General features: G+C 39.0%; 1 protein-coding gene across 3 annotated transcripts in view; it reads left to right on the top strand.

Annotated features, from left to right (window-relative positions):
* ldlrap1b (low density lipoprotein receptor adaptor protein 1b) overlaps window positions 1-26,543 on the top strand; it is a 32,912-nt gene extending 6,369 nt beyond the window's left edge. For 2 of the 3 annotated variants that reach the window (XM_044141973.1, XM_044141975.1), the window contains 8 exons: window positions 9,432-9,574; window positions 10,708-10,820; window positions 12,865-12,979; window positions 14,448-14,520; window positions 19,434-19,529; window positions 21,537-21,670; window positions 21,979-22,013; window positions 25,377-26,543. In XM_044141973.1, coding sequence (XP_043997908.1) covers window positions 9,432-9,574; window positions 10,708-10,820; window positions 12,865-12,979; window positions 14,448-14,520; window positions 19,434-19,529; window positions 21,537-21,670; window positions 21,979-22,013; window positions 25,377-25,521 — 854 coding nt within the window. In that variant the 3' untranslated portion in view covers window positions 25,522-26,543. Of the gene's footprint in view, window positions 1-9,431; window positions 9,575-10,707; window positions 10,821-12,864; window positions 12,980-14,447; window positions 14,521-19,433; window positions 19,530-21,536; window positions 21,671-21,978; window positions 22,014-23,594; window positions 23,627-25,376 lie in introns of all 3 variants that reach the window. The other variant, XM_044141974.1, reaches the window with a different exon arrangement.
* The last annotated feature ends 463 nt before the right edge of the window (window positions 26,544-27,006 follow it).

The raw sequence follows: 27,006 nt of genomic DNA, 5'->3' as shown, positions 1-27,006 counted from the left end.
AACGTATGATGCATCCACACCATGCTTGACAAGTGTTATTAAAGCTGAAAGTGTTAATCAGATTAATTGTGGTGAGGCTGAAAGTGCAGAGCTTTTCACATGTTGATATTGGAAGTATGTAAAATGCATCCTTTGCTACAGGTAATGAAACATTCACTAAAGGAATGCTGTTATTACATTTCAGGCCATGAAATGTTTATTTTATTTTGTAAAAATAATATTTATTTATTTATTTATTTATTTGCAGCTTTCAATTTACTTCTAATATTGTTTGAAAAAATTGGCATAAGTGGTCCAATGACAAATATGCAGACTGCAGAATTTTGTGTAATCTGATTAATCATCATAATAGTGAGTACACTAATTGATTATTAAAATAATTGTTAAACACTGCCCTAATTGTAAGTGAATTTTGATAGTAGCTTTGACAGGTCCTAGTTTGTCCTGAATCAGTTTGGGTCTCTTTCCAGGCCTCAGTGGTGACACATTTGAATACATTAGCGGTTTCAAACTAACTGGGATACATTAAGTTTTTAATGTGAATGTAGAAAGTCCATCAAAAGGCCTAAACCAGCTGTGTCTACATGCAGTTATGATCTGTGATGATAAAGGCGGACGTGTGTTATTCTTCCGAGCTATAAACTAATAAAGTCTGGGCTCATAAACGAGCCACGCCTATTGAAGGGTTTGTTTTTCCTAAATATGCATTGACAGTTGAACCATTTCCTCTGAACCTTGGTGCTAAAAACGATTCTTGGACAGTTTAATCCTGTTGGCTTTTCTCACATTTGAAAATATATAAATTGAAAATGGCTGAAAGTAGGTTTTCTTTGGCTCAATTGGACTCAGAGCAGGAGCCAGTTTTTCCTTTTGCGAAGGAACAATCAACAGTTCTTTAACCAAAGACTGGGACCATTTCCTCTTTTCAACAGTTCTTTAATTCATTCTACTTCCAAGCTCTTGTTTTCTTCCTTTCTAGTAAAAGTAAAAATGTCAACAGTAAAATTAATGTCATAAATATTAAAAATAAGTAAAGATATGGAAAAGTATTGTGAGATGGAGCAACTTAATGTTCTGTTGGTCCTTTTACTTGATTTATTTAACATAAAAAATACAGACAACTACCTAATATTGGCTTTTAGGGTTGCTTTAAATGGCAGGCTGCCTCAGACTGACATTGACAGACCCCCTTCTTGAAGAGCTGTGAGTTGTGATACCTTTGCCCACAGTTAAACACCAAATCTCTGAGGAGACCATGTAAAGAGCAGCCAGAACATACACGCTTTTCCCAGTTTCCCAGGGTGACGCACATCTCCAAACCAAGAAAAAAAAAATCATGACCCTCTTTTGTTCCAGACTAGTGTACATTCTTTGGTCCCAGACAAGGATTTTTTTTTTTTTCAAACAAGTCCGAACATTTCATTTTCCACTGTGTTCAGGAGAAAGCATACAAGTTGGCTATAGTTAGTCCAGCAAAACCAGAACAACATTGACTGTTTGAGTGGGTTCAGATGAGTCTAGTGAAATTTCCTCACATCACACAATAAGTTGGGTGGAGAGCTCTCAGAGCCTGAAAACTCTTCAGATTGCTTTGTTATGCTGAGGGTCTTCTTTACTTATGGTAGGCTGCCTGTTCATTAAATGCATTAGCAATGAAAATTCCCACTGTTCTCACTTTGCAAATTTATTCTAAAACAGCATGTATTTCTTTATGCATTTTATGTTCAGAGTTGATGCATAAATGGAAATAGCTTTCATTTTCTGATGATTTTAAAATTACAACATCTTTCAGGGAACACATTTTCTCTTTAATTAACAATGTTTTAAAAATAATTTCTAAATTAAAACAAAGTTTACACAAATGAAGCTGCATTTGGGAAAAACCTAAAGGATGATAAAATGCCATATGTAATGTGCCATAGTGATTTAAAGTGAATGTATTTTCATATCTGACTTTGTAAAACCTGCTGATGTCGTTCTAGCCTTCTTGCCACAGAGTCTTCATTAGGAGTAGAGGCGATGTCACACTGTGTGAGAGATAAGTCTCTCTTAAATAAGCTTTCATTAATATTTTCAAAACAAATGGCAGTCTTTGTGTATTTCTGGGATATGACATGCCATCCGAGTTCATTTTAAATGTCTACCGAAAGAGGTTAACTTTAATTTTCTTCCTTCGGTGACAACATCCATACTCAAGGGTGTTAGAAACAAACGCAACTTTACTGTTTAGAAAACATGGGATATTTGATGTTCCCTACTGGCTCATCAAATTAACAATTATCCAATTCTGTTCAGCTGATTAGTTGACGCGTGTCGACCTTACTGGACCTGTAGTTCTGCTACTTTGACTACTCTTTTCCATCTCCAGCCAGTGCCGCTCCAAATGATGAAAGTTAAGGCTAACTGTGTTTGACGGCTGCAGTTTTTCTCTGAACAAGGACGTAAAAGTATTTTCCCTGTTCCTGTGGGAACATTGACACATACCTAATTGTATTGTGAAGTCGGGCTGGGTTTGAGTCAGTCAAGCTAAAAATCCTTTATTTTGGCGTTTCTTGGTTTTGTTTAGTGTGGAGATGAATGTCACAAACGGTATTTAATCTTTCTTTCTCTTGGTTTGTTCTCTGTTACACAATCATGTTTCTTAACATGATTCTCACATCCATTCTCTAGTATCCAAGCACTCGAGTGGAAAAAATTGCTGTGATGAAACCATGGATCCCTCATAGTGACACTGATTTATGACTTTAGTTTTAAATGCCTTTATCACTGCTCACTTGCTCTCCTCCAGTCTAGCACTAACAGCATGATGGAGCGTTTACGGCACAGCAGAAAGCTCCTACAGTAATTTAACTGTTGCTTCTCTCCAACTCTCTTATTAGTTTTGCTGAGAGTGTGTGTATTGGGTGCTTTCTGATTTTCTTCATTTTCTCTTTTTTGACTGGTTCTTTTCTACTCTGTTCTTTATGAATCATTCACAATTATTCTTTTCCCCCACTATCTGTTCTTACTAAACATATTCTTGCCTCGTTACTGTCACTGTGATGACAGTGACAGTAATCGTCTGACAAGAAAAGCCGATTCTCTGAACCTTTCTTCACCAAACCTTTCTAATTTGATAAGATTCTCCATTTTTGGTTTTGACAAAAACATGCACCAAAACTACGTGTTGCAGTCCTTTTTTTTCTCCCTAATTCTGTACAGCCTCTACTCTCAGATCCTTTTGATTAGAAATCCGAAGACCTCTGCACTGTCTCGCCTCCCTGAATCTCTTGTAGCATCAAAAGGAAGCTCATTCTCTCTGTAGTTTTCTTGTCATTAAAATTTAATGGAAAGTGTAGACTCCAATGATTGAATATTAAAGGGAAAAGAAACAATCACCTCAGAGCAGAACATTTTAATCTAGCAGATGAAACAGGTGGTTGCAGATTGGTTGGTGACACTAAGATCTCTGTGTCAACAGGCTGGTCTCCATAGATTAACTCCATTATATTATATCATCTATTTTGATGCTCTATAAAAATCACCGCAATTTAGTGTAGCAATCCAATTGTAGAAGTGAAACTTGTATTTATTTCATTCATTTACAACACCCCAATTTCTCAAGTTTCTTGTTGAAAATTATGCATTTTAATGTCTCATTGCACCTGAAATAAAAGCACACATAGTACAGGTTAGCAAGAGGAGAAAAAAGTCATGAAATCGATTTGTAGACCAAAATTAATTTTTTAATTTTTGACTTCAACTAGCCACTTTTAGCAGATAAACAGCTGAATAACTTTGTGACATTCTTACCACAATATAAATTAAACACTCATCAAAAATGTCTTTCCATATTTGTAGATTTGTAGCAGAAATACTCATAATCGTGTGGAACTGATTGATTGCTTTGCTTTCATGCTTCTGTCCAGTTCATCCCAAACTGCTCAGTGGAGTTTAGGTTGTGTTCTTATAGCAGTTCTGGAATACCTTGGACTTATGTTTGGGTTGGACCCCTGGCGGTGTTGCCTGGTGGCTCAGAATGCTGTGTCGGCTGTTTTAGTTCGAGGTGCCCCTCAGTCTGAGCAAGTCAATGACCATGGACTCAGCCTGTCCAACCTGCACCTCGCAGTCTTTTCTGAGACTTGCTTACTGCAACCACTGTTAAGATGTTGTCATCATGCAAGCTGCTAAAATATCAGAAGCATGTCTCCTCATCGAGTTGTGGCTTTTGGTCCGCCAGACCTCTTCCTGTCAGTTTGCCCCAGTTTCTGAGTACCTTTTTAATGGCAAAGGAAAGTGTTGTCACTGACACCTTGATTTTCTTTGCAATTTCACCGAAGGAAAGACCTTCATTTTAAGTTGTTAATGAACTTTTTCTCATCAGTTAACAATGCACTACTTTAACTTTGTCATTATGAAATGTATTTTTCAATTTTGGGTAACCTTACCCATTTTTAACCTTCGGCAGTTCACCAATTACTGTGTACTATTTCAAGTTATTAATGGACAGGGAAACAATAAACAAATAAAGAAAATGGAGGGGAAAAGTGTAATAGGAAGAATTTAGAATAGATTCATAAGATGCTGACTAAAGGCCACTGCTGCCTTCCTGGTATTAATCCACTGCTGAAACAGAATCAACATCTGTTAATGTATTGGAGAATATCAACATTAGCAATGTGAATATTTTAATGTTTTTATATGTTTTTATATTGCATTTGAGCTTAAATAACTTAAAGTAAATTATTGAAGAAGTAAAAATGGTCTAAAACGGCCTTTTTCTTGTGCTCATGGATCTTTAGCATGACTTCAGTGAAGTAGCTTTTAAAATGGAAACGTTGCAAAAAACCACAAGATGAAGAAACTTAAAATATGTTAATCACGTTCTTTACATGCATCATGACTCATGATCAGAGGAGACTTTAACTTTTTTCTTGCTTTTTCAAGAAACATTGTTACTCTAATGACCTGTTGCAGTGACATTTCATCCATTCAGAGTTAAAACCTTCCCAAAACAACCTTTTGCTGTTGTTTTTATGTGGGACAATCAGAGGTTTGTACAGTCTGATCTTAGTTTAATATTATGTGAGCTTCACAGCTTTGGCCTTTTTGTTTTGTTCCTCATCATTTCCTGTGTCAGCGTCTTGTCTTGAGTTGTCAGGTTTAGATCAGTTTCTGATCTCTGTCACCCAAACAAACAGTTCCCGATGACCAACCAAAGCTGCAACCTTGAAGCCTTTTGATGTTCTCTCTGATCATCACCACAGCTGCGGAGAGGTGCTGCCATGGTGCCTGTCTGCAACAGGGGAGGAAGAAGGGGAGTGTCTGTTATGTGAATGAAAATGTGCGTTGTATAAAAATGGATTAATAGTGTGCATGGTACGCTGGGTGTGCACACGAGGCTAAAAATAGCTTTGGTTCATGAGTTGACCTGGCATCATGTTGGTTTTTAAAAAGTCTCTCGCTTTCAGCAGATCGTTTATTTGAGCAATTAGTGTAAATCAGCTATTCTTTTTTTCTTGAATATTTACTGTCAGGGTGATCTGCAGGTCATCTTTAAGTGTTGCTATAGACAGCTGCTTCTCAGATCTCCCGCTGGACCAGCAGAAGCTCCTTCAGCCGTGCATTTCTGCCGACGCCGTCTCCGCGTCTCGAATCTCGCCGAGCGCTCTCGAAGCACATCTGTCTCGTCAAAATTCCCAGGAGCTCCGCAGGCCGACGGCAACAACAAATGTCTAGTTCACTCAGGGTTCACTGTCCGTTTTTGCGAACACCGAAGGTTAAATATCGTCCTTAAGTGTTAAATGTCTGGATGTCTTAAGCGGCTCCACCTTGTAAAGGATATTTATAGTCCTGAATGGCAGCTTGTGATTCTTTGCCACAGGTTCAATTACAGAGTCCTTTAATGTAGCTCCAGGAGCATCAGAGAAAAATCCACTCTATTCCCAGCACAAAGACCTTGGCCCTGCAGCGGGTGTTCCCAGTCAGACTCATTACTTAAGTATAGGTTTGGTTGTGGCTCCATTTAGACCATTTTTAACCTTGTTACCCATGTGCAGCTGGCTTGGTTTGGCTTCAAAAGAGAGGAATACTATAGGATTTATTTTGCTGCCACAGAACTAATGATTTCTGCACTCTAAATGACAGACAGCGTTCTCACTCAATAAATAATGCATTAGGAAAGCTTTTAAAATAAGTAAAGACTCTTTGCAATATGAATATTCACAAGTAGTACAACATGGGTTACATTTTTAGTTGGCAGACAGTTTTTGAATGGGGAGCACATGTGATGTCGTTTATTTTCGGATACAGAGTAATACAGATGATGAAACGCAAAGTGAATTAACCCTTTAACTGTCACCCCAAATACGGTCATATGCGGGTCAATGGGGACACCGGCGACCTCATGGCAGTTAAAGGGTTAATAGAATAGATATAGATAAGAAATCCAGGTGTAATAGTCACTATTACATTATATTTGATGTAACAGTCACATCAAATATATAGGTTCACACAAAACTAAGCCTGCTTCAATAAGCAATTAATCACATGATGAATTAAACTGGTCAATCATTTTCAGTCTGATTATTGAAGGCAGTTTTGTTTACAGAGTCGACAAAATTATTTATGTTTTATGTGGTTTTTATTTCCTTTTTATTTTTGGATTTTGGTCGTGTTTTGTACAAAGTTAGTTTGAGTGGGCATTATTGTTATATTAGATCAAAATGGTCTCAAATAGACAATATAATTGTTTTAATCTTTGTAAGTTGCAGAGAATAAAGTTGAGTTTATTCAGAAAAACATTATAATGGAGGATAGATATTTCCCCTCCTTAAAAACAAAGAACTTCCTTAGTTGATGTTAAATTTTAATGGATACCAAGGAAGGGCAAAGTGAAAGATGAGGTAGAAAGACAGAAAAAATGCATTTTCGTCAAATTTTCAGATATCTTGTCCAAACAAATCCACCACAAACCAATTTTTTTTTTTTTAAATCTCCACTTTGAAAAGCATTTCTAAAACTCTTGGGGGCAACTTCCTAACGATATTTATGGGTGCTAATATGTGCAAAACATGTCTTTGTTTATCGCAAATGGGACAGAGGAGCAGCCATGTCCCTAAAAATAATTTCACCGAGCAAATAGCGTCTCTCTACAATGACACAAGTTTGTCCACATTTTAACGACTTCTTACGTCTACAATCTGGTGACCATAATTGTGCATTTTTACGGCCAGAGCAAATGGTTTTGTGTTTGCAAAGACCAGAACTGTTTGCATCATGCAGAATGTGGGGGGGGGGGAAATACCGTCTGCTGAGAGACGGAGCTAATAATTAAACAGGAAAGAAAAGAAGAACAAACACTGCAACAAGGCACTGAACAGGGATGGAGATGATTAGAGGGTGGGGCTGTTTGGGAAAGGAGCAGGTGGAGTGCTGGAGCAAACCACAGTAGAAACCATAAACCCATTTTGGGGTTTTTTTTTCTACCTGCTTGCTGTCTTTCCAGTAGTGGAACATTAAATACATCAACTTTGTGTTGAATCCCTTCTTTGATTAAAAACCTGCTGATAGTGGTAATATTACACACAGATCACCTTGAAAATACTGATCTCCAACAGGTCAAACAGGCAGGTGGACGGTGGTGTTTGTTTTTTAAATGGGATTCTTGAAGAGACTCTCACACACTCACACACTCACACAACATCCAAGGAACCCTTTTCTAAGCCTCAAGGAAAAAGTTTTTCTTTCTAGCTTCTATTAGCTTTATTTATCGTTTTGTTTCTAGTTTTATTTTAGCTCAGCGTTGTTGAAGCAGTTTTTAGCTTCACATAAACCAAATGAGGGACCACTAGAATGCTTCCAACATGATCCAGTACTCATGCTCGTATTAAATTGACTTGATGAGAATCTTTGAATTACGTCTCTTTGCAAAGTAATTGTGTTCAGAAGATGGAAATGAACTGAAGTCTTAGGATTTCTGATGGTTTAAAAGAGCCAAGTATTGCTTCTGATGATGTTTACTAAGCATATTACATAGAGTGATTAGAGGAAGTAGTGATTTAAACTGGGATGGATAAAGTTGAAGTGTTTGTCTAAGAAGGTCAGAGGAAGTTTATGGTCCCAATCTATTTTAGCTCCCCCAAATGTTTATTAAAACAGAAAAATAAAGCAGAGCCACAATCCACATTTATTAATTTATTTGACTTCTATTTATTCAGGTTGTGTCATTGGGATCCAAGATAAAACAAAAAGAAAAAAAAAATACTACGAACACTGTTACAATACACGTAATGTAAAACTCTTGATTTAAATGAACTAATAAAATATTAGCCAGAGCAAGTTTTGTAAGATTGTTTTAGAATCTCACATACTTTGAATTGAATTTTTAAAAAATCAATCACACAAAGCTAAACTAAGCTTGTATCTGGATCTCTTGACCGTTCTCAACTTCAAGCAACTGTTTTTACTGCTTTCAGATTTTTAGATTATATTTGAGCTTCTGGTTCTGCTGACATTTCCAGATCGGCTTTAGACTGTCTTGGCCTTAATTTCACAAATCCCCAGATTACTTTAAGAGGCACAGCTTCTTCCAAAAGATGAAATCTTATTTTATGTTTAGATGATGGTGCTGGAGATCAATCCAAGAAAAAAAACAAAAAAACACAGCATGTCGTACCTTAGTGTTGACAGACCCGCCTCACTGTCCTGCAGTCGATGCAGCGACGCTTTATTAGCAGTTCCTGATTATTTTTTTCAATGGGAAAATTGCCTCAGTTTCAGTCCCATCTGTAATAAGATTTTCTATGAAGAATTAAAATTTGTTATGTTTATAACCTTTGGCTGTTTTTTTTTTTAACTCAATGTTATGTGTTTATATATGTATGTTTTTCACAAATGAAATTAGGGCTTTAATTAAAGATTCAGAAAACTAGTTTTTTATGTCTTAGACCTGCCATTTATAATTTTGACCAATTGTATAAACTTCATAGAGAAAATAAGTATGCTGCAACTTCCTTGATATTGGTAGTGATTTTGAAGGAATGAAAATATTATTCCCATTTATGCTTAAATATTCTGTCCCTAACTTTTTTTTTTTATCTGATCTTTATTAATGTAAAACACAGCACAGGACATTCTGTTTGCTGACGCATTTATTAGCCAAAAAGTGGAAATTTTTATGCTCTGATTCATGTGATAAATAAGAAATAAGTCAGATTGTTTTGTGTTTTTCTGTATCTTTTCTGGTCAGAAATGATCAAGGGAAAATTGTCAGAATATTTAATTTCTCTGCTGGTTTCTAGTAATCACAATCAAGCTATTCATTCATAAAAAACTTTTTATTTACAATCTGAAAGAACATTCCTTGTGATCTTATTTGCTGAGTTGTTTGTGTTCAGAAGTTTCACTGCTGTGTGTGTGTGTGTGTGTGTGTGTGTGTGTTTTTTTTGTAGAGCTTCCAGAGAACTGGACAGACACGAGGGAGACCCTGGTGGAGGGCATGGTGTTTCACCTCAAATACCTGGGGGTGACGATGGTGGAGCAGCCCAAAGGCGAGGAGCTCTCTGCGGCGGCCGTCAAAAGGATAGTTGCCACGGTAAAACACCACAAACACACATCCACACGGCCTGAATCAGCTTAAACACCCAAATCTCCTCTCCATGTAAATAACCTACCAACAGAAAATGAGTTTCTGTCAAGCATTTATAATATTTTCTCCACATCATCACCTCTGCCGCTCCAGATGATTATAACCTGACTGGCACCTCGGTGAAATGTGATCACACTGCTTCGCCCGACCCCCTTCCTTAAACGCATCGTTGACATTTTAGAAGAGGACACAATTAGTGTGGACTCTGCTGCTCAGACTGTGGCTCCGGTAGAAACGGCTTAATGTTATGGGATCCGTCAGCTTGCTGAATAATGAAGTTAGAGACGGCACAGTGCTGGGATTCTCGAGAGACGCTGATGAATCAGGGGGGAACTAAAAGGCTCTGATTTAGTCTAATCTGTTGGTGTCCGCTCTAAAGCAGATTACAGCTAAACGGATATGTTTTCTGACATTTTGATGAATAGCAAGACTTAGGCAGTGAGATTATGAGCATTATGGAGTTGTTTTACGTAACTGCCTCAGTTAATTTATAGTTTAGATATACATCACCTTCAGTGTTGGTAAATATTTGTGAAAAGCCTTTAGATAAGATAAGCTTTTATTGCAGTGCTGTAATCTCGTACTGAGAATTTTGAAAAATGTGACCTTTAATTTGTGTGCCGGTGCATTTATTTTCTGGAGAAATGGACCTCAGCATGATGTTACCCCAAGATTACAGATTATTAAAAAAGAAAAGTTCCTAGAAATTCTCCTCATCTTAAAACAAACTTTATTTTATTGAAATTCAACCAAACTTTCTTGGGGTTTTTGCTTCTGCAATGAAAGATAATTTGTGAAAATGTGAAGGGTTGTTTATATGCTTGATTTTTCTTTCTGCAGTTGTTGTTTGGTCTCACATATATCTGAAAGTCTAATGAAAGGCTTGATGAAACATGGCGGTTTTAGGAACCCTCTGTCATCTCACTGGTGACTTTTCATTGTCTGATTACATCACCAATTAGCTCCGCAGGTTGCAATTTAGAAATGCAGATTTATTTTTTTTTCTCTCTCACTCCCTCCTCTATTGTCTCCTCTGTGACCTCCGCCCTTTCCTCCTCTCCCTGCTCTTTCATTTCCAGGCCAAAGCCAGCGGGAAAAAGCTCCAGAAAGTCACGCTAACCGTCTCGCCTCGTGGAATCATCCTTTACGACAGTGCCTCAAACCAGCTGATAGAAAATATCTCCATATACAGGTCAGTCATCCTGTCAAACTGACCTCGACCTGATCACGCCAAACTAACGCCAAACTAAAGCAAAGTTCTTGTTCCTGCCTGGCTCTCATTTATCACTCTGTGGATGTGTGGTATATCTGTGCGAGGGACAGGAAGACGAGTCGCCCTCTCAGCTGTTTTTCTCATCAATCTTAACTCCTTTGGGAACGCCGCCCAGCTGTTGTAAGTCTGAGCTTTTACCCCAGGTGTCACAGGGAGCCACATCTGTCTTCTCTCGTTAAAACCTCACCTGCCTCAGCCTGCAAGCTTTAGTTCATGACCTGATGAGCCCGGCATGACTCACCTTTCCCTTAATTCACTTATATTAGCCTGCATCTCAAGAAGAGATGGGACTTTTCCATAAACGCTCCACAGACGACTTACGGGTTTCTGAAGTTATATTTTTTATCTTTCTCAGCCGCGCTCTCTGAATGTGCAAATCTATGGTTATTTCACTGATGTGCATTCAGTTTCTTTTACACAAAGTTTATTGAAAGAGGGAAGAAGTAAAATTAAAAAGAAGTTAAAATAAAGATCAGCTGCAACCTATCAGAGAGAGGAAGACCGAAATAAAAATGGCTACATTTGTGGAAATGAAAAATGCATAATGAAACCCCCAAGCATATTAACTAAGCATATTAATTTACTGTGGTGTAAGTCACATTACATCTGAGCATAAATTAACATAATTTCCTCAATGTCGATTGATTTCTTTCTGCTTTTCTGTTTTACTTGCACAAAACCCTGTTACTTATTTTAAGATGGATGAAGAAATAATTTGGTGAGAAGAAAGAGGCAATGTTTTTGGCTCTTACTGATCAGCTTTGTTGTAAACTCAAAAAAATCCAGTCTTTTTTTTTTTTTTTTTTTGACAGTGAACACACCTCACCTTTATACTTGGTTGCACCAACTTCCACTTTCTGTTTCTTAGAAAAAAACTCCGATCCATTTGTTTTTATGTTAAAAGAGAAAGAATCTCTGAGGAAGCACAGATGTAAGTAGCTGCAGAAACCCGGGTGGTATTTTCTAGAACGTGTTCAGACATTTTTTTCAGGTCATTCAGGTTGTGAGAGGGCGAGAGAAACACTTACAAACTGACTGCAGCAAAGTTGCTCTGTTTTATGCTTTTGTGGAACATGCTTAGACGAATCTTTCTGGTGTGGATTCTCTTTGAAAACACACACTGTATTAAGCACTAATTGCTGGTATAAGATCCTGAAGAGCTTTCTAAAACCCACTGGCCACAAATCAGATCAGTTCCACTCATGAAGCCCCTGCTGTTTAAACCTCTCAGTGTGCAAATCTCTGTATTCATTATTTCATCTCCATTGGCAGCTAATGGCTCCAACGTCTCGTATTGTTTCCAGCGTGCCACATTCTCCCGGGTTGTTTTTGTCACTTTGCATTTGCTCAGAAATGCAGCCCCTTTTTAAACACAATTCCAAGCAGAGTCTGTCAGGTTGGGTCCAACTGTGACTTTGTGATGGTGCAGAAACCTAAAGCAGCTGCTCTGAGTGGAAAAAACAAAATGTTCCCTTGACTTCTGGTTTCTCTAATGGCGTCCCACCCAAATATGTGCAGTAAATCTTCGTTGCTCAAACTCCACCTCGGATAATATGACCTAGGATGACTGGACAGTGAAGATGATGCTCAGAGTTGCAAGAAAGTTAATTAAAATTCATTAAAGTCATCATTGTTTTTGCCTGTCCATCCCCGCCCATGGCTTTGATATTAGAATAATGACATCATGCTGAAGTGATGGAGAAAAGCTATTTGTAGGTCGTTATAGCTTGATTTAAAGGCTTCCTCTGCACCCGAGACTGACGAGCAGGACTTATTACCGCCACATGACACAGGAATGGCACATCTGGATGCCCTTCTCCTTCCCTTTCACTTTTAAGTGCGAGAAACTGCAAAAAGCAACGTCCCATACAAAAACTGTGACCTCATAGATATCGCAGGCACGGATAATGATCCTGCTTTCTCTGTAATTGGGTTAAAGTGCTTGCATATGTGTTTGTTTCAGAATATCATATTGCACTGCGGACAAGATGCACGATAAGGTGTTTGCCTACATCGCTCAGAGCCAGCACAACGAGACTCTCGAGTGTCACGCCTTCCTCTGCTCCAAGAGAAAAATGGTGAGTAATAATAAGACCCCGTCCGCTCGGGAATGGTAACCCTTTAAGCCCCGTGTTCACTTAGAGGACCCAAAAGTGAAAGTAGGACTTTGTTACTGAGCAACAGTTACGTGCTGTTCACTCCAGGTGAGGCAATTGTGATGTTTTTTCTTGTTCACACGTGGTTTAACTCGACGCATGCATTTCATGTCCGGATACGTCTGTGCATAGAGGCTCTTGAAGGACTGCTTCCAACCGGAGTATACACTGTGTAATCTTTTCAATGCTCATTTACACATTTTTCTATCACAGTTTCTTCTTCCAACCAACTTTCCATGAAAATGCATGGGTACAGCACCTTGTCTACTGCCAGCTTCTTCGTCGATAACATTGTGGGGTTTACACTCCTTGTGGGTGATGTCACCGGTGCTCTTATGACAATGTAGATCAGGGGTGTCAAACTCCAGTCCTCAAGGGCCGCTGCCTTGCAGTTTTTAGATGTGCTACAGGTACAAAACACTGGAATGAAATGGCTTAATTACCTCCTCCTTGTGTAGATCAGTTCTCCACAGCCTTGCTAATGACCTAATTATTCTATTCAGGTGTGGTGCAGCAGAGCCCTCGAGGACTGGAGTTTGAGACCCCTGGTGTAGATAAAGTAACTCCTTTATCTGAAACGTAAATTTTTACTCTTCTTATGAAATATTCAAACCTCTTTCAATACCAAATAGAATAGTGCCACAGTTATCAAAAATTTACTCTTGAAATTCATCACTTTGTGTCATGAAGGAGAGAAATAGGAGTCTTAGTTTAGTGTTGAATTTAATTGAATTACTGAAATACTTTTACTTTTCAGTGTTGATCTGATTTATTGAAATGCAGCCTGTGTTGTGCAGGTTCGGAAAATCTCTTTTCATAAGTCCATAGTATAATGAGTTTTCTTACCATGAAGACTGAAACAGTTTTCCTGGAAGTCAACAAACTACCCTCAGTGGGAATGACCTCTCTGAAATGATGTCCAGGGCGACAGGAAATGATGTGGACAGAGACGTAAACATGGAGTAGAGGTAATTTTAGCTGTGCTACGAACATGGAAAACTAAAAAACCCATTCACTGCTGCAATACTTTGACTTTTATTCATGCAGACCAACTCATGTGAAGTTAGAAGAAGGAAGTCTAAGAGATTGTGATTCTCCTTCTTGGCATTCTTGCATCCCTGGAGGTTTTCTGAATGACGGAGCCACTCCCTTTTCTTCCTTCCTCCCGCTAATTTAGTTATGGCTAAAAGGCCGCGTATCCTCCCAGTTGCACAAACAACTGGTCATGTAATCCACTGGTTTCTCTTCCCTCTCCTCAAGTACCTTAAGACGAAGCCTCCTGTGTTTGCGGTCGCTTCCTGTTTGTGTCAGGACGACGGCTCTCGCCTTCCTGTTGCTGACATGCGTGACGGTGTTTTTCATCCCCGACTGACATCTGTCTCTCTAACAGGCCCAGGCCGTAACCCTGACGGTGGCTCAGGCTTTCAGAGTGGCATTTGAGTTCTGGCAATCTTCCAAGGAAGGTACGCATGGTCGCCCCGTCGCCGCCCCACAATTTCCCTCTGACACATGAGTGGAAACTCGCCATACAGCCTACACATCCCTCATCTTTCTTCTTTATCCTAAGGTTGCCATGTCAACATAGAAAAATACATTTTCCCACTCCTCCTTGTTTATGTTCTCTACACCTTATAAAATACTTACAAACTGTGTAGTTATTTTTCCACACATTCAGAGAAATTTTACAGCCACATTAGTTAAACCAAGCCATCAATTAGTCCATAGAGAGCTGTTTGAGTTTAGTGATGGCTGACTGTAACAACCACCTCTAAGAATCTTCTAGGCCTGTTTAAGCTGAATCAGTCTTTTAAAAATCAAAAACTACTAACTCAGAATCCAGAGATGGAAATGCAACGTTCTAAGTTGCATTTCATAAAGATGGAAAAGAGGATCTGAAATCATTTTGTATATTAGTCAGCATTAGCGGTTTATTTCCTTTTTCTGTCGATCAAAGTAAAACTGTCTGCATTATTTGGATTGTTTGTATTCATAATACAAACAACAAGCTGTAAAATGACACCATTTCACAGCGTCCTAAAGTTTTATCTATTCATAATGAATATGATTTAGTCTTTAACATACATTCTGTCATTTATAAAACAAAATGAAAAAAAGCATGCAATTTTTCCCTGTTTTGCAGCATTGCTTCAGATTTACTTTGCAGGTTTTCATGTATGCATAGCTGTCGTAAGAACCCACCACAGCTTTTTATTGATGTTGAGGTTTTTTCAGCTTTTCTGTTCTAGATTTGGTATCTTGTTGATGACCTAGTTTGGGTCAAGCTTCAGCTTTTTGGACACGTTCTTATATTTGACTGTAGAGCCCAACCCAAACTCCAGCCATCTGTTTCCCCCTGAATGTTCACCAGTTATTGAACCAGTTCTTCTAATTGGAACCAAAAGGTCACTGAGGTCGAGATGAACTTTTACATGTTCCAGAAGTCTTGTGGTTGATCCAGAGCCAACTTTGTAAATCCAAGTTGTGCTGCCATACTTTTGTTCTTCTTTCAGCCTTTCCAAACAAGCCCTGCTTGTTTTCTACTTGTGCCATCGTTATTTTGTTTAGTATGCTAACTGGGGCTTGTTGGGTCTCTAGAGAGAAGATTTGGATTTTTGAAACATTTACTGGTGATGTTCACATCTGAGCATCAAAACCCAACAAATCTGGACATTTCAGTCTCGGAAGTTGTAAGGTTTTAGCGAGCGAAGGCTGTGAAGGAATTAAGTGTTGCCTGAGGCAGATGTGTGGGAACGTACATTTTCTCTTCACTGCATCCTTAAACACACAGTGCTTTCCTTCCCTTATTATACATTCGTGTGTGTGTTTTATGAGTCTAGCTGGTACTTTGATATTTCTGAGCATTTTTAATATTCCACTTAATATACCTAAATGTGTGTCTTTGAAGACAGCAGACCGTCGGAGCAGCTGTGTGAGCAGGGTGGCCAACACAAGCAGTAGTTTTTGTTTTTTTAAAAGCTCAGTAGAGCATGTGTGTAATTTACTGCATGTTTGACTCCTCTGTAAATGAGCATATCGTACCACATCATATTAGTTCCTGCATCCCCAGTCTTCCTCTCACCACCACCGTACTAATTTTTTACATGTGTGTTGCTTTGTTGGTGGTCTTTTGAATTCATTGATTGTCCATTTGCTGCCTGCAATGTTTTGCACCTGCGGCTTGAGCGTAGAATCATTCTCGTCTCTCCAATCAGTCCTCATCCCGGTGCTCGCTGCGAGGACTGATAAAGAATGGGGGAGCAACTGGGTAGGGAGTGGGGGCAATAAAGCATGAAAGGGTGGCGCTCAGAGGGCTGCTGAGAGAAAGGAAAATGATTGTGCGCTTGTGTCAGCTGAAGCTCAGCCCCATGACTCGCTCAATGTCAGTGCCATGGATGCCGTCTCTCACGAAGGCTGATTTATGCAGTCCTTTAGAGACGCACGTCTGCACCAGACGAAAGGCAACGTTTCTTCCAGCTTTTCCTTCTTCTGTCTTCTAAGGAAGGCATTTGGTTTTGTTTTTTTTGTTTTGTTTTGTTTTGTTTACACCAAGGCCAAGGATTCCTCGCCTCACATCTCTTCAGGCCTTTTATTTTCCTCGCTTTCGGTTAAATACTTAAAATTGAATTCAACCTTTTTAGTGTTTCACTCAAGCTCCCTTCCTCTGCTCACGTTATCCTTCTCCTCATCCTTGAAACTTCAGGAGAGGCAAAGTATATACAGTATATATTTTTTCTCTAAACAGATTTCCTTTAGAAACCGAGTCCCAAAGCAATCTTCTGAGTCTGGACCCCTCAGGATTAAGGCAGGCAGGAAGATGAGATCCACCGTCTGGTTTTCTTGTTTTTTGGAAGAGCTCTTCTTGCACCACCCACTGTGGTTCTCCTCAGTACAACACACATGCCTGACCCACATTCCTCCGTATATTACATCTCCTAACTCTGTTCTTAAAGCTGCTCTCATAGAATATTCACTGTAAACACTACAGAAGGGACGTATGTTTACATCGGCTTTATGTTTAGGAGGAGCCGGAGTGAGCTTCAGGGCGCCTGGGGAAACTTTCACCGCTCTCTCTGATTGCTAAGCTACCAGCACTCTTGGGAGATTGGATTGTTTTTCTAAATAGATGATGGGTGGTGATGAAGTAAAATATATTTTCCTGCTGTAACTCTGCAGGACCATTACTTACAGTAGGCCAGCCCTTTAGGGTAGGGCTTTAATAACAAAAAGCCCTTGCACACACTGAGACAAAAAAAAGAAACACCATTGTTGGTGAAGAAGTGCTATTTGACATAAAATCTTTGCAGAACTGTGTAACTTTAAAAACTGCTATAAAATTACAAGAAAGGCTGCCTGTGACAACTTTAATTTCTCAAATTTTGGCATCCATCTTGCCATGTAGGGTGGCATATTGAAAAAAGTGCTTAACAAAAGGATATAAAGCTGATTATTTTTTTTTTTAAAGGTAACATCAATTCTGCCACATATATGAAGTTTTTGTTGTTTTCTATTAATTTCTTTTTTAACAATGAGCATATATTGAGATTAAGGGTGTAGATTTACAGTTTTCAGCAACATTAGAACTGTTATGTCAGGATCAACTGAGCTCTTGGTAGTTCAAGCCTCTTTGATTTCCTCTCTGATTTGTAAAGCTGTCAGCCAAATCGATCAGGAACTAGGTCATGCTGGCAGTTTCATTTCAGTTTTAGGCTTTCAGGACGCTGATGTGGATGAATCTTAATCAGTGCAGAGATTGTGCACGCAGCGTAACACGAGTAACATTGTTATTGCTGCGGTACCTGCGCTTGCTTCAATTGGTTAGCAGTTGCGCCCATACGCAGTAAACATGGCGTGTACACTTTTTTTCACATGTCCACAAAAAATCAGTCTCAGCCCGGCGGAGTGATAATCCTGCTGTCCCACCTTGTGAAATGTGTAGTAAAACTGAGCAAAAGCATTGTGTTTTTTTTCAAGTTTTGATGTTGTTGAAATAAAAAGCGGATATGCAATTTCATACATAAAATAGTATTTTCGAATAGACAGCCTAAAAAGTTAGTTTCACCTTTCACTCCTAAAACGTGAGAGTTGGTGCCATGTTGTTTGACCTTTAGATTTCCCCACCAGAATGTCAGAGAACAATACATAATCTGTCATGGAGTCGACATTGTGAAGTGTTGTGCAAATGCATTGTCCAGCTTTGTCCTATGAATAGACCTTTGTCCTCTGAGGGAGAAGTCTCAACCTTTGCTGAGTTATTGGTGCCATTCAGACCAGCCGTTCTGTGAAAGGGTGATAAATATAGGCCCAGAAATCGCTCTGCAAGAGGAGGCTCTAAAGTAGCGCTGCACTGCAGGAAGTCTACAGCCGGCTGTTGTTGCTCGTGTTGTGTGACTTGCACTTTATTGAAACCTGTCTCAACAGGATGCGGCTGGTAGAGCTCTCTATCCGTCTCACCCAGATGTTCTGCTACGGTATTTATGCACAAGAAGCCTCTAGAGGTGCAGACGGCGCCCTCCTGTAGGGTCAAGCCAACAGATGTTTTAGGAGCCACTTTAACTTCTTCTGTTTACTCTCTTACAGTGCTTTGCTGTATTCATGTAAGGGATGCAAATAATTAATTGACTTGCGAGTAATTGATGATTAATGACTTATTAGATTAAAATTGGTTCCAATCGATTAACATCCACCTAAGTCTTCTTTTAGTGTTGTAGTTTGGCGACCATCTAGAAGAGGGCGTCATTTATTCTTTTCATCTTTAATGTTTCTGTTCAGCAACCTAACACACACTTAGATCTTATAAATATGTCTAATGTGAGAAAAAACAAAATTTTCTGTTTATTCAGGAGTTGTATAATACAACTGACGCAAAATAATGTGGAAATTATTATTTTTTTAAATATTCAACACACTGAGAAAAATATGCTGAATTATATATTTTTAATCCATCTTTGTTAATGGACAGACGGTCGACCCTCTTGATACAAGAGAAAAAAAGTCAGGTTTTTAAGAAAATGGCCACTTATCAATTAATTGTTGAGCGTTGAAATCAATCAGCTTTAGATGAACTCATTAATTGATGACCTGCATCTTTAATTTCTTCTTCACATTTCCTTGCATTACTACATCAGAGTATTATTGTGATTTCATGCGAATGACTAATGTAAACTAGTGAATAACTATGAAGTAGAGGGATAATGATGGATGGCTTTAGAAATAAAATCCAGCTAAGTTTGACCCGTTTGTCAAAAATGCTACTTTTATTTATTTTTCAGCCGCTAGAAAAATAACAGTACTTTAAGCAGTGCACTGCAGAAGAGTTGGTCTCACCTTCTTGACCTTCACTGACTTGTTGTTCTTTGTGCTGACTTGTCGTCCACAGACAAAGAGAAGCGAGTAAAGTCGGGTTCAGATGGCGAAGGAGCCAGCAGCTCTCAGTCGGACAGCTCGGCCAGCCTGGGCAGCCTGAAGGGAGGAGGTGAGTCCTGTCACCCGTCATCACGTCTTTCTCACCCTCGCTGTCACTGCAATCATATCCTCGGGGGGGAGAGGAAGAGTGTTCGGCCACTCGTTAAAAGGTTGGCCTGCATCAGAGCTGCAGGTCGGCTAGATTCTCACAGTAAGACGCCATGAATCTGAACAGGAAGAGACAGTTTAAGGTGAACGTGTTTGATGATGATCGACTCTTTAATTTAGAAGCATTCGGTCGCGTTGTGATGTGCTGAAGAAAATCCTGCCTCAATAATCCTTGTGACGATCTGCAGTAACAGCAATTATCATACAGAGGAAGCCCAGTTAGTTTAAAAGCATAAATAAGACTGTGTTTGATTTGAATTAGTAAGATGAAACGGCCATTAACATGTGGACATCTACTCATGCAGATAATATCCTGGTTCTTTTTCTCTAAACTAGCTGCAGGGTTCGCTCACAGAGAGCCTTTCTGTTTCTGATACCAGAACTAAACACTACATTATTCATTGTTCCCTTGCTGATCTTTCTAAAAGCCTGAATTTTGTGAAAATTTGAAAACATCCACTCTCCATCCTCTGCTCAGCCAGCTGGTCTCAGGCCAGACAGGGATCTCTTCTCTAAATCCATCCTGACACTACATGTGGCCTTGAATGTGAAACGTTTCATGACACGTGGGTGTTTTGGAGATAATCCTCAGAGAAGCAAGTCTTCGACTCTTTTTTTTTTTTTTCCCACAAAAGCAGGGGCTCTGTGTCAACACGTTTGGACTTGTTGGGTCATTCGGCTGCCAGAGGAAAGGAATTTCCTCAAGGCAAATTGGCATAATTGTACAGTGGGATGAAGCTTTATAGTGCTTCTGGGAAAAAGACAGAACAATTCTCTAAAATAGAAGTTGGAGAAAGATCTTTTTTTTTAAATGAGAAGGTTACATTCTTCTACCCTTCACTGTGATCAAATAGCACGTCACGGCTCAGCGGCGTTGCTGAAAGGTGAGTCAGCTTTATTGATGTGACATGATACCTTCAGCTCTCTCTTGGAACGGCGTCTCTTACTGCGGCTCTAAATTATAGCCCATCCTGATCGCCGGGGGATTTCTCCTGCTGGAGTGTCATCTTCCTTACCAGTGGTCTAACTCTACACAAGGCTGAATGTCAAACTACAACTAACGCTTACATTCTCTCTCAGTAAAATGATTTTTTTTTTTCTTTTCATATAATGATTTGTATGGAAATATACATATGAGGTTAGTTTCTACAGATGCCAGAGAAACATCCTCAAATATTCTGAGAATGTGACAAACAGGCTTTTACCGTCATTGCCTGTTATCTGCTTCATTTCCACCATCTAATTTAATTAAATTCCCCAAAAATGTCTTTGGTAGACACTTATTGAGACAAATCGGTCCAATCCATGTAAAATCCAGCAACACAGCCAAACCAGGTGCATTGTTTTTTTTGTGTTTTTGCTTTTTCATCAACCCTGAAATCAAAAAAGTCTTATTCAAAGGTTTATCTCCCATGTCACCAAGTGGAAACTTTCAATAGGAGCAAATTTACACAGTACCTAAATTTGCAACTTAGAACATTCTAATAGGGCAAAATGCTGTAAAGTTAAACATGTCTGAGTTGTCATGAGATCTTGCAGCAGCAGGTGACTCTGTATTGTGGATTACTCTCTGCTAGAGATTGCCTCTCATATTGGATTTGGATGGTGCGGATATTAAAAATCACACACACTGACCCATGCATGAGCACTGGACCAAGATTAGCGTTGATGCACATTAATCATCATGTGTGCTAATACGAACCAATCCCGTTGCAGACCAGAGACATTGTGGGTGTTGGGTATGAAAGTCAGGAGGTTGCACTCTGCTGCCAGCAGATCGTTGATTAATAAGTTCCATTGCTGCTTTAATTATTTCACACATGCCTGAAACTAATATCTGCTTTATGAAGCAATAGTATAGTAGTAATAGAATAGCACAAATGGAGTGAACTTTTCCTGTGTTTTACAGATGCAGCCACAGGGACTCTCCTGGAGTTCGCAGAGGGAGCCAAAGCAGCGCAGGCCCACTCAGGAACAAAGCCGGCCGAGTCGGATCCCTTCATGGTGCATAATCACGCGACGGAGAACAACAATACCGTTTGGGTAAGACAAGAGTAGTGTTGGCCAACATGTCTCAGCTGCTGGGGTTTGATAAGAAGAATGCCTCATAGAAATACTGATTAAATGCTACCAAGTGATGTACTTTACTTGTTGTGGTCAAAGTAGGCACCATAGTTGCGCTGCAGCCGCATTAAGGTGGACAATAGCCTATTGAACAGAAGCAGTCTTATCTAATGCACACATGGCAGAGGAGGGTGTGGGACTTTTGATAACAGGGAAAGAAGGCGAGTTTTACATGCATGCATGTTTTCACGGGAAAACCTTACATTTCTCTGTGTTGTGTCTGACAGGAGCTGGAGGACGGTCTGGACGAGGCGTTTTCAAGGTGAGTGGTGCTGTGACGTTTGGAGGGTTTCCTGAAATTAAACAGGCACAAAGACTTCCAAGTCTTCACTTCGGGCTTGCCTGATCAAATAATAAAATGCAGCCTCTCCCTCCAGCAGACAGGAGAGGCAGGAAGAGACTCCAGTTTAGCTGAACAGGTCATGTTGAGTGAAGCATGACCTGAGTCATGCTCAGTATGTAGGCTCCAGTTGAGGCCCACACAGTGATTTTATATTCCATCGACAAATCTTTCTGTTTTGAGACACAATTTGGTATTTTTAATTTCAATCAAAGGAAGAATAATCCTAAACTAGCCACAAAAAAAGTATTTTAAAGTGTTCTTCTGGTAGAAAAACGGAACGTAAAAATATTTAGAAGTTGATTCCGTCTGAAATAAGTTGATCTGCTGCCAGGTTGGGCTTTATTCCCTTTTAATATAAGTGCTGTTTTGTCTTGTCCTGCTAAAGAGAATTGGATCCTGAGTATTTTTAATCAGACTCCAACAAGCCATTTCAGACCCGTCATTAGATGATTATTTGTCTGCTCACACTGTAATTACACGTTGACGCCGTTAGTCTCCAGTTTGATTAATGAGGATGCTCACAGTGCTAGCAGTGATGGGGCTGCACGTCGGGCTGGAAGCTGATTGTGTTTGTTGCAGTTGAACTTTAGATAGAGATAAAGGATTAAAGCCAGGATGTGGAGTATTTGATGTCTCTCTGAACTCAGTGGAGATTATCCTGGAGGCAATATTTGGTATCAAATTCAGACGTTTGAGTCCAACCTTGTTGCAATCTGAATCTCTGCTGCCATCTGCTGGCTGATTATGTGCATTACCCTAACTTTTTTAAAAATAAATTCAGTGTCTTCCTATAAGCCTTGAACTTTGTCACAGCGTGTCCCATTTTATTCTGATTTTAAATCACAGACCAACACTAAGGAGGACAAGTTGTGCTTTCCCTGATTTTTTAGGATTACAAATCCTTGGCAAAACCATCTTTTCCTGTCAGGTTCAAGTCTTTCTGTATTTCTACCACCTTTGCACATATAAAACCGTCTCTTATTTTCATTCTTCTTTACAAATTAGCTGAAGCACACACAGAGTCCTTTCAATGTGGCTGTACAGCAGTTTGCAACCCTTGTCACCAAAACCCCATTAACATTTAGATCTGGACTTTGACTCGGATCATTCTAACACATAGATGTTTTGCTCCAAACCGCTCCGCTGCGGACCTGCTTGTACTTCTAAGAACATCGTCCTGCAGGAAGGTGATCCTACAACCCCATCATATGTCAATAACAGGTTTTCCTTCAGGATTCCACAGGTTCTCCTTTTTCTTCTCTTTGTGTTGGTCTGTCACATTAAATCTAAATAAAAAAAACTGAAGTTTGAGGTTATAATGTAACAACATGGGGAAAAGTTGTTACATGTTACTGGTCTTATTTAAATTTGTACCAATAAAATCAAACTACATTAGAAGAAATGGACAATTTATATCATAATGAGGAAGTGGTTCGGAGGAGCCACTCCAAGTAAGCTGAATTGTTCCCTGACTTGTGATGTTTCCTTTGCACCCCTCAGCCGCAGTCTGGATAGCTTTGAATCCTACTCAGGTAACAATTGTCATGAATCATTTCCTCCTCATCAACCCACCGTTCCAGCCTGCTCATCTGTGTTCAGTCAGAACATTTTCAGCGTGTAGCTTTGTGTTACTTTTGAAATAGTTTACACCCTTTAACATAGTCGACTCGAGCCTAAGGAACTTTCAGCCACTGTGTCCACGTCTTCATCACCAATGTACGAACTTGTTTTTCTGCATCACATCCATCACTTTTGCACCTTTGACACTGACTGTGCGTTCACATGTAGCGCTAACAGAGCAGATTGTGGTACACTATGATAAAATTAACTCTGCTGTAATTGGTGTGTATAAAATATTCTTTTCACCTTTCATTATCATAAATAGAAACATGGACTGAAAGAAGTCTTCAGTCATTCCTTCTTTCTTTATATTTTGCTTCCAAGCAGTGAGACTTTCTTGTAATCTTTTAAGTGCATAGAATCAGTAGTTCTCCAGCCTGTTTGAAGGTTTTTTTTTTTCCTTGTTAGCTGTTGTAGCTGCTGTATTGTGCTGTTTTTTTCCTTTGTTGAGACCATAAAGACACTATTACTCTGAAAATGAAAGTATGTCATAACTTTTTCTCCGTTTTGACAAGAAACCTTTTTTTGGCATTGGTACTTTGCCGCGTTGGACTTTTTGTTGATTAAAATTTAAGTTTGAGTCCATAACAGCACCAGTGTTTTTGTACTCTCTAGAATTTTAACCCTTCCTGAGACTAGCAGGATATTGTTTCTTAATTGGAGTAAAAATAACAACTTCCGTCTTTTGTAGAAAAGCTAAAAACAATTCTTGCGGAGGCATGCTTTGACTTACGCAGTAACTGTAAGGGATTGTGGTCAGGTAGTAAAACACAAATATGCAGTTGTGTGTCATCAGCATACAGATGGTATGAGATGTTCAGAGTTCCCACTCTGTCTGAAACGACTTCACAAGCCTTAAAAACAATATGAAGTCGAGTATGCGTAAAAGTTTAATACGCATTCATTTGAAACAAATTAAAGGGGCTTCTTTTGGTTCTATTTTTAGAGGCCAAACATAGCATTAGTACTTGTAGTTTTTGAATGTTTACAGACAAAACCAAAGCAACAAATTTACAAAATGGGCTTTAAAAAAATCTGATGGCAAATAATTCAGTCCAGATTTAATCTAATCTAAGATGGTTTAGAAATCCTTTACCATACTTTGGAATCAAGCCAACCTTTGCTTCACATTTTGTATTAGTGGAACATGCAGATAAAAAAAAAAAGTGTTCAACAACCTTGCAAGTTTAACACAAAGTCTAATAATTAAAGTAGGATGAGATTGGAACCCTGAGGAACTCCAGACCTGTGTGATCTCTGTTTGCTTAAATGTATATTTGCCAAATGTATGTCCCAAAATAACCTGTAATATTTGAATCAGTTTACCACAATATTTAATATTCCATCAGACTGTTCTAAGTCTAATCAACGTTATGATCAACGTCAAATGCAGCACACAGCTCAGGAAACATCAAGACACAGGTTTGTGATGTGTCACTGTTGAGACTTGTATTATTATATGGTTTTACAAGTGTCATCTATGAAAATTACAAGAGCAGGTGCTGTTCATTGGAAGTCAAATATAATGAGACTAGTGATGACCAGAAATATTTGTACTGTTTCTTGTTTTTTTCATCCACACATGAAGTAAACATTGTGTCTTTTGTCATCCAGAGGTCTAAGTTAAGTTTAAAATGTGTCATTTTCTTTTGCTTTTTACAGACTCGCTGAGTCTCGCACTAACCCCCAGGTCCTGGACATTGGGGTAAACCCTCAGGACTTGAACAATGAAGAGTGCCTCACCACAGGCAAATGGGACCAAGACGAGACAGACTCGGCTGCACAAAACGACACGTTTGAGTTCTAACGTAAAGCCTCTGCCAAGAAGAAGGGAAAACCAGGGGGAAAAAAGAAGGCAAAATGCTGGTAGAATAGATTCAGAAGCCTGTGAAATCAGTAAGTTTTTCCAGCTTCTCCCTGCTGCCACATTTTCAAACCATCTGTGGATCTCTGATGGCTCTGAATCTGCCTGAGCAGAGAAGGACAACACGAGCTGACTGCTCACACAACAGGCCAAAGCAATACAAACCTTTACTTTCAATGGGACAAAAAAAAAAAAAACATGCAGCCGCTCCATGTTTTGTTACAGTCAGTCTGTTATTATGTTTTGTTTTTACCTATCACTCCTATGTATGTGTACACTGCGACTACCGCAATCTGTTTTCTTTAGCAGATTGGACGCTAACTCGCGAGATCCATATTGTGTTCAGCAGGAAGTTACTACCTATATGCGTGTCACAACTCCAGTGGGCACAAAAGCTTTAAAAAATGTGTCAAAACAAAGTGACAATCCTATTTTTTTCTACTGCAAAAACTATTTTTGCACTCAGCTTTCAGTCATCTTTAAAAGCACAGAATTCATGTGAGGGGATTTTAATGTCAAACACCTTTTTGCTTTCACACTAACTGCTTTTCCTCCTCAACTTGAAAAACTGTATAACAACTCTGAATCCCTGAGCTAAATTTGTGTGACGGATACGTTGATACCGTTGTGTGTAGCGGTTTTATTAAAAGCAATTGCCAATTCAGAATTCTCACTCAGGCTCAAGGCTGTAATAAGAACAAGGAGCAGTCGATCAGTTACTTTTACTGAAAATCTCTCATGTGTTCATTTGAACTCTTGGATTCAGATTTGGTAAAGAGATCATTAAGAGGATGAAGAGCTTTTATTGGCACTCGGACGCCATTTGTCAAAATATGTTACAGTGATATTCGGTTTACTGTTTTTACCGCCTCCCCCACAGCGACTGTTCCCAGTGTTATTTTTGGCGTTTGTTTTGTGCATTAATTTAAATTACATAAATTTTAATAAAAATCTAATTATCTTTTTTTGTGTGTGTGTGTGTGTGATACTTTTTTTTCTCTCGTTTTAGGAAAAAATACATTTAAAATAACATTTGCCTCCAACATACATGTATAATCTTGATTTGTCAGTAATAAACTTTTGTATTTTAGTTCTTATTGGCTAAATAAACTCAATAAACCTGATAAAATATACAGCAAAGGAGGAAGAATCAGTTGCACTGCCCACCTGCAAATCACAATGTGTGGAGGAAAACTAAAACCTTACATTATCTTAACCACATCACTACAATCAGATGATAGCGGCAGCATCATGCTGTCTCACTATAGTTTCACTATAATATTTTAGTCAGGTTGAGGTCTGGATTTTGACTGGACTGTTGCAACATACGAATCCTTTTCTTTTTCATTCATTTGCAGCGGTGTTACTGTGTTTGATCCAACCTTCAGTTGGATCATCAATAGGTTCCCAAGAACATGAGTGAAAACT

Source organism: Gambusia affinis, linkage group LG16 (genome assembly GCF_019740435.1).
Source record: "Gambusia affinis linkage group LG16, SWU_Gaff_1.0, whole genome shotgun sequence".
NCBI lineage: Eukaryota > Metazoa > Chordata > Actinopteri > Cyprinodontiformes > Poeciliidae > Gambusia > Gambusia affinis.
This window is presented reverse-complemented; position numbering and strand designations above follow the sequence as displayed.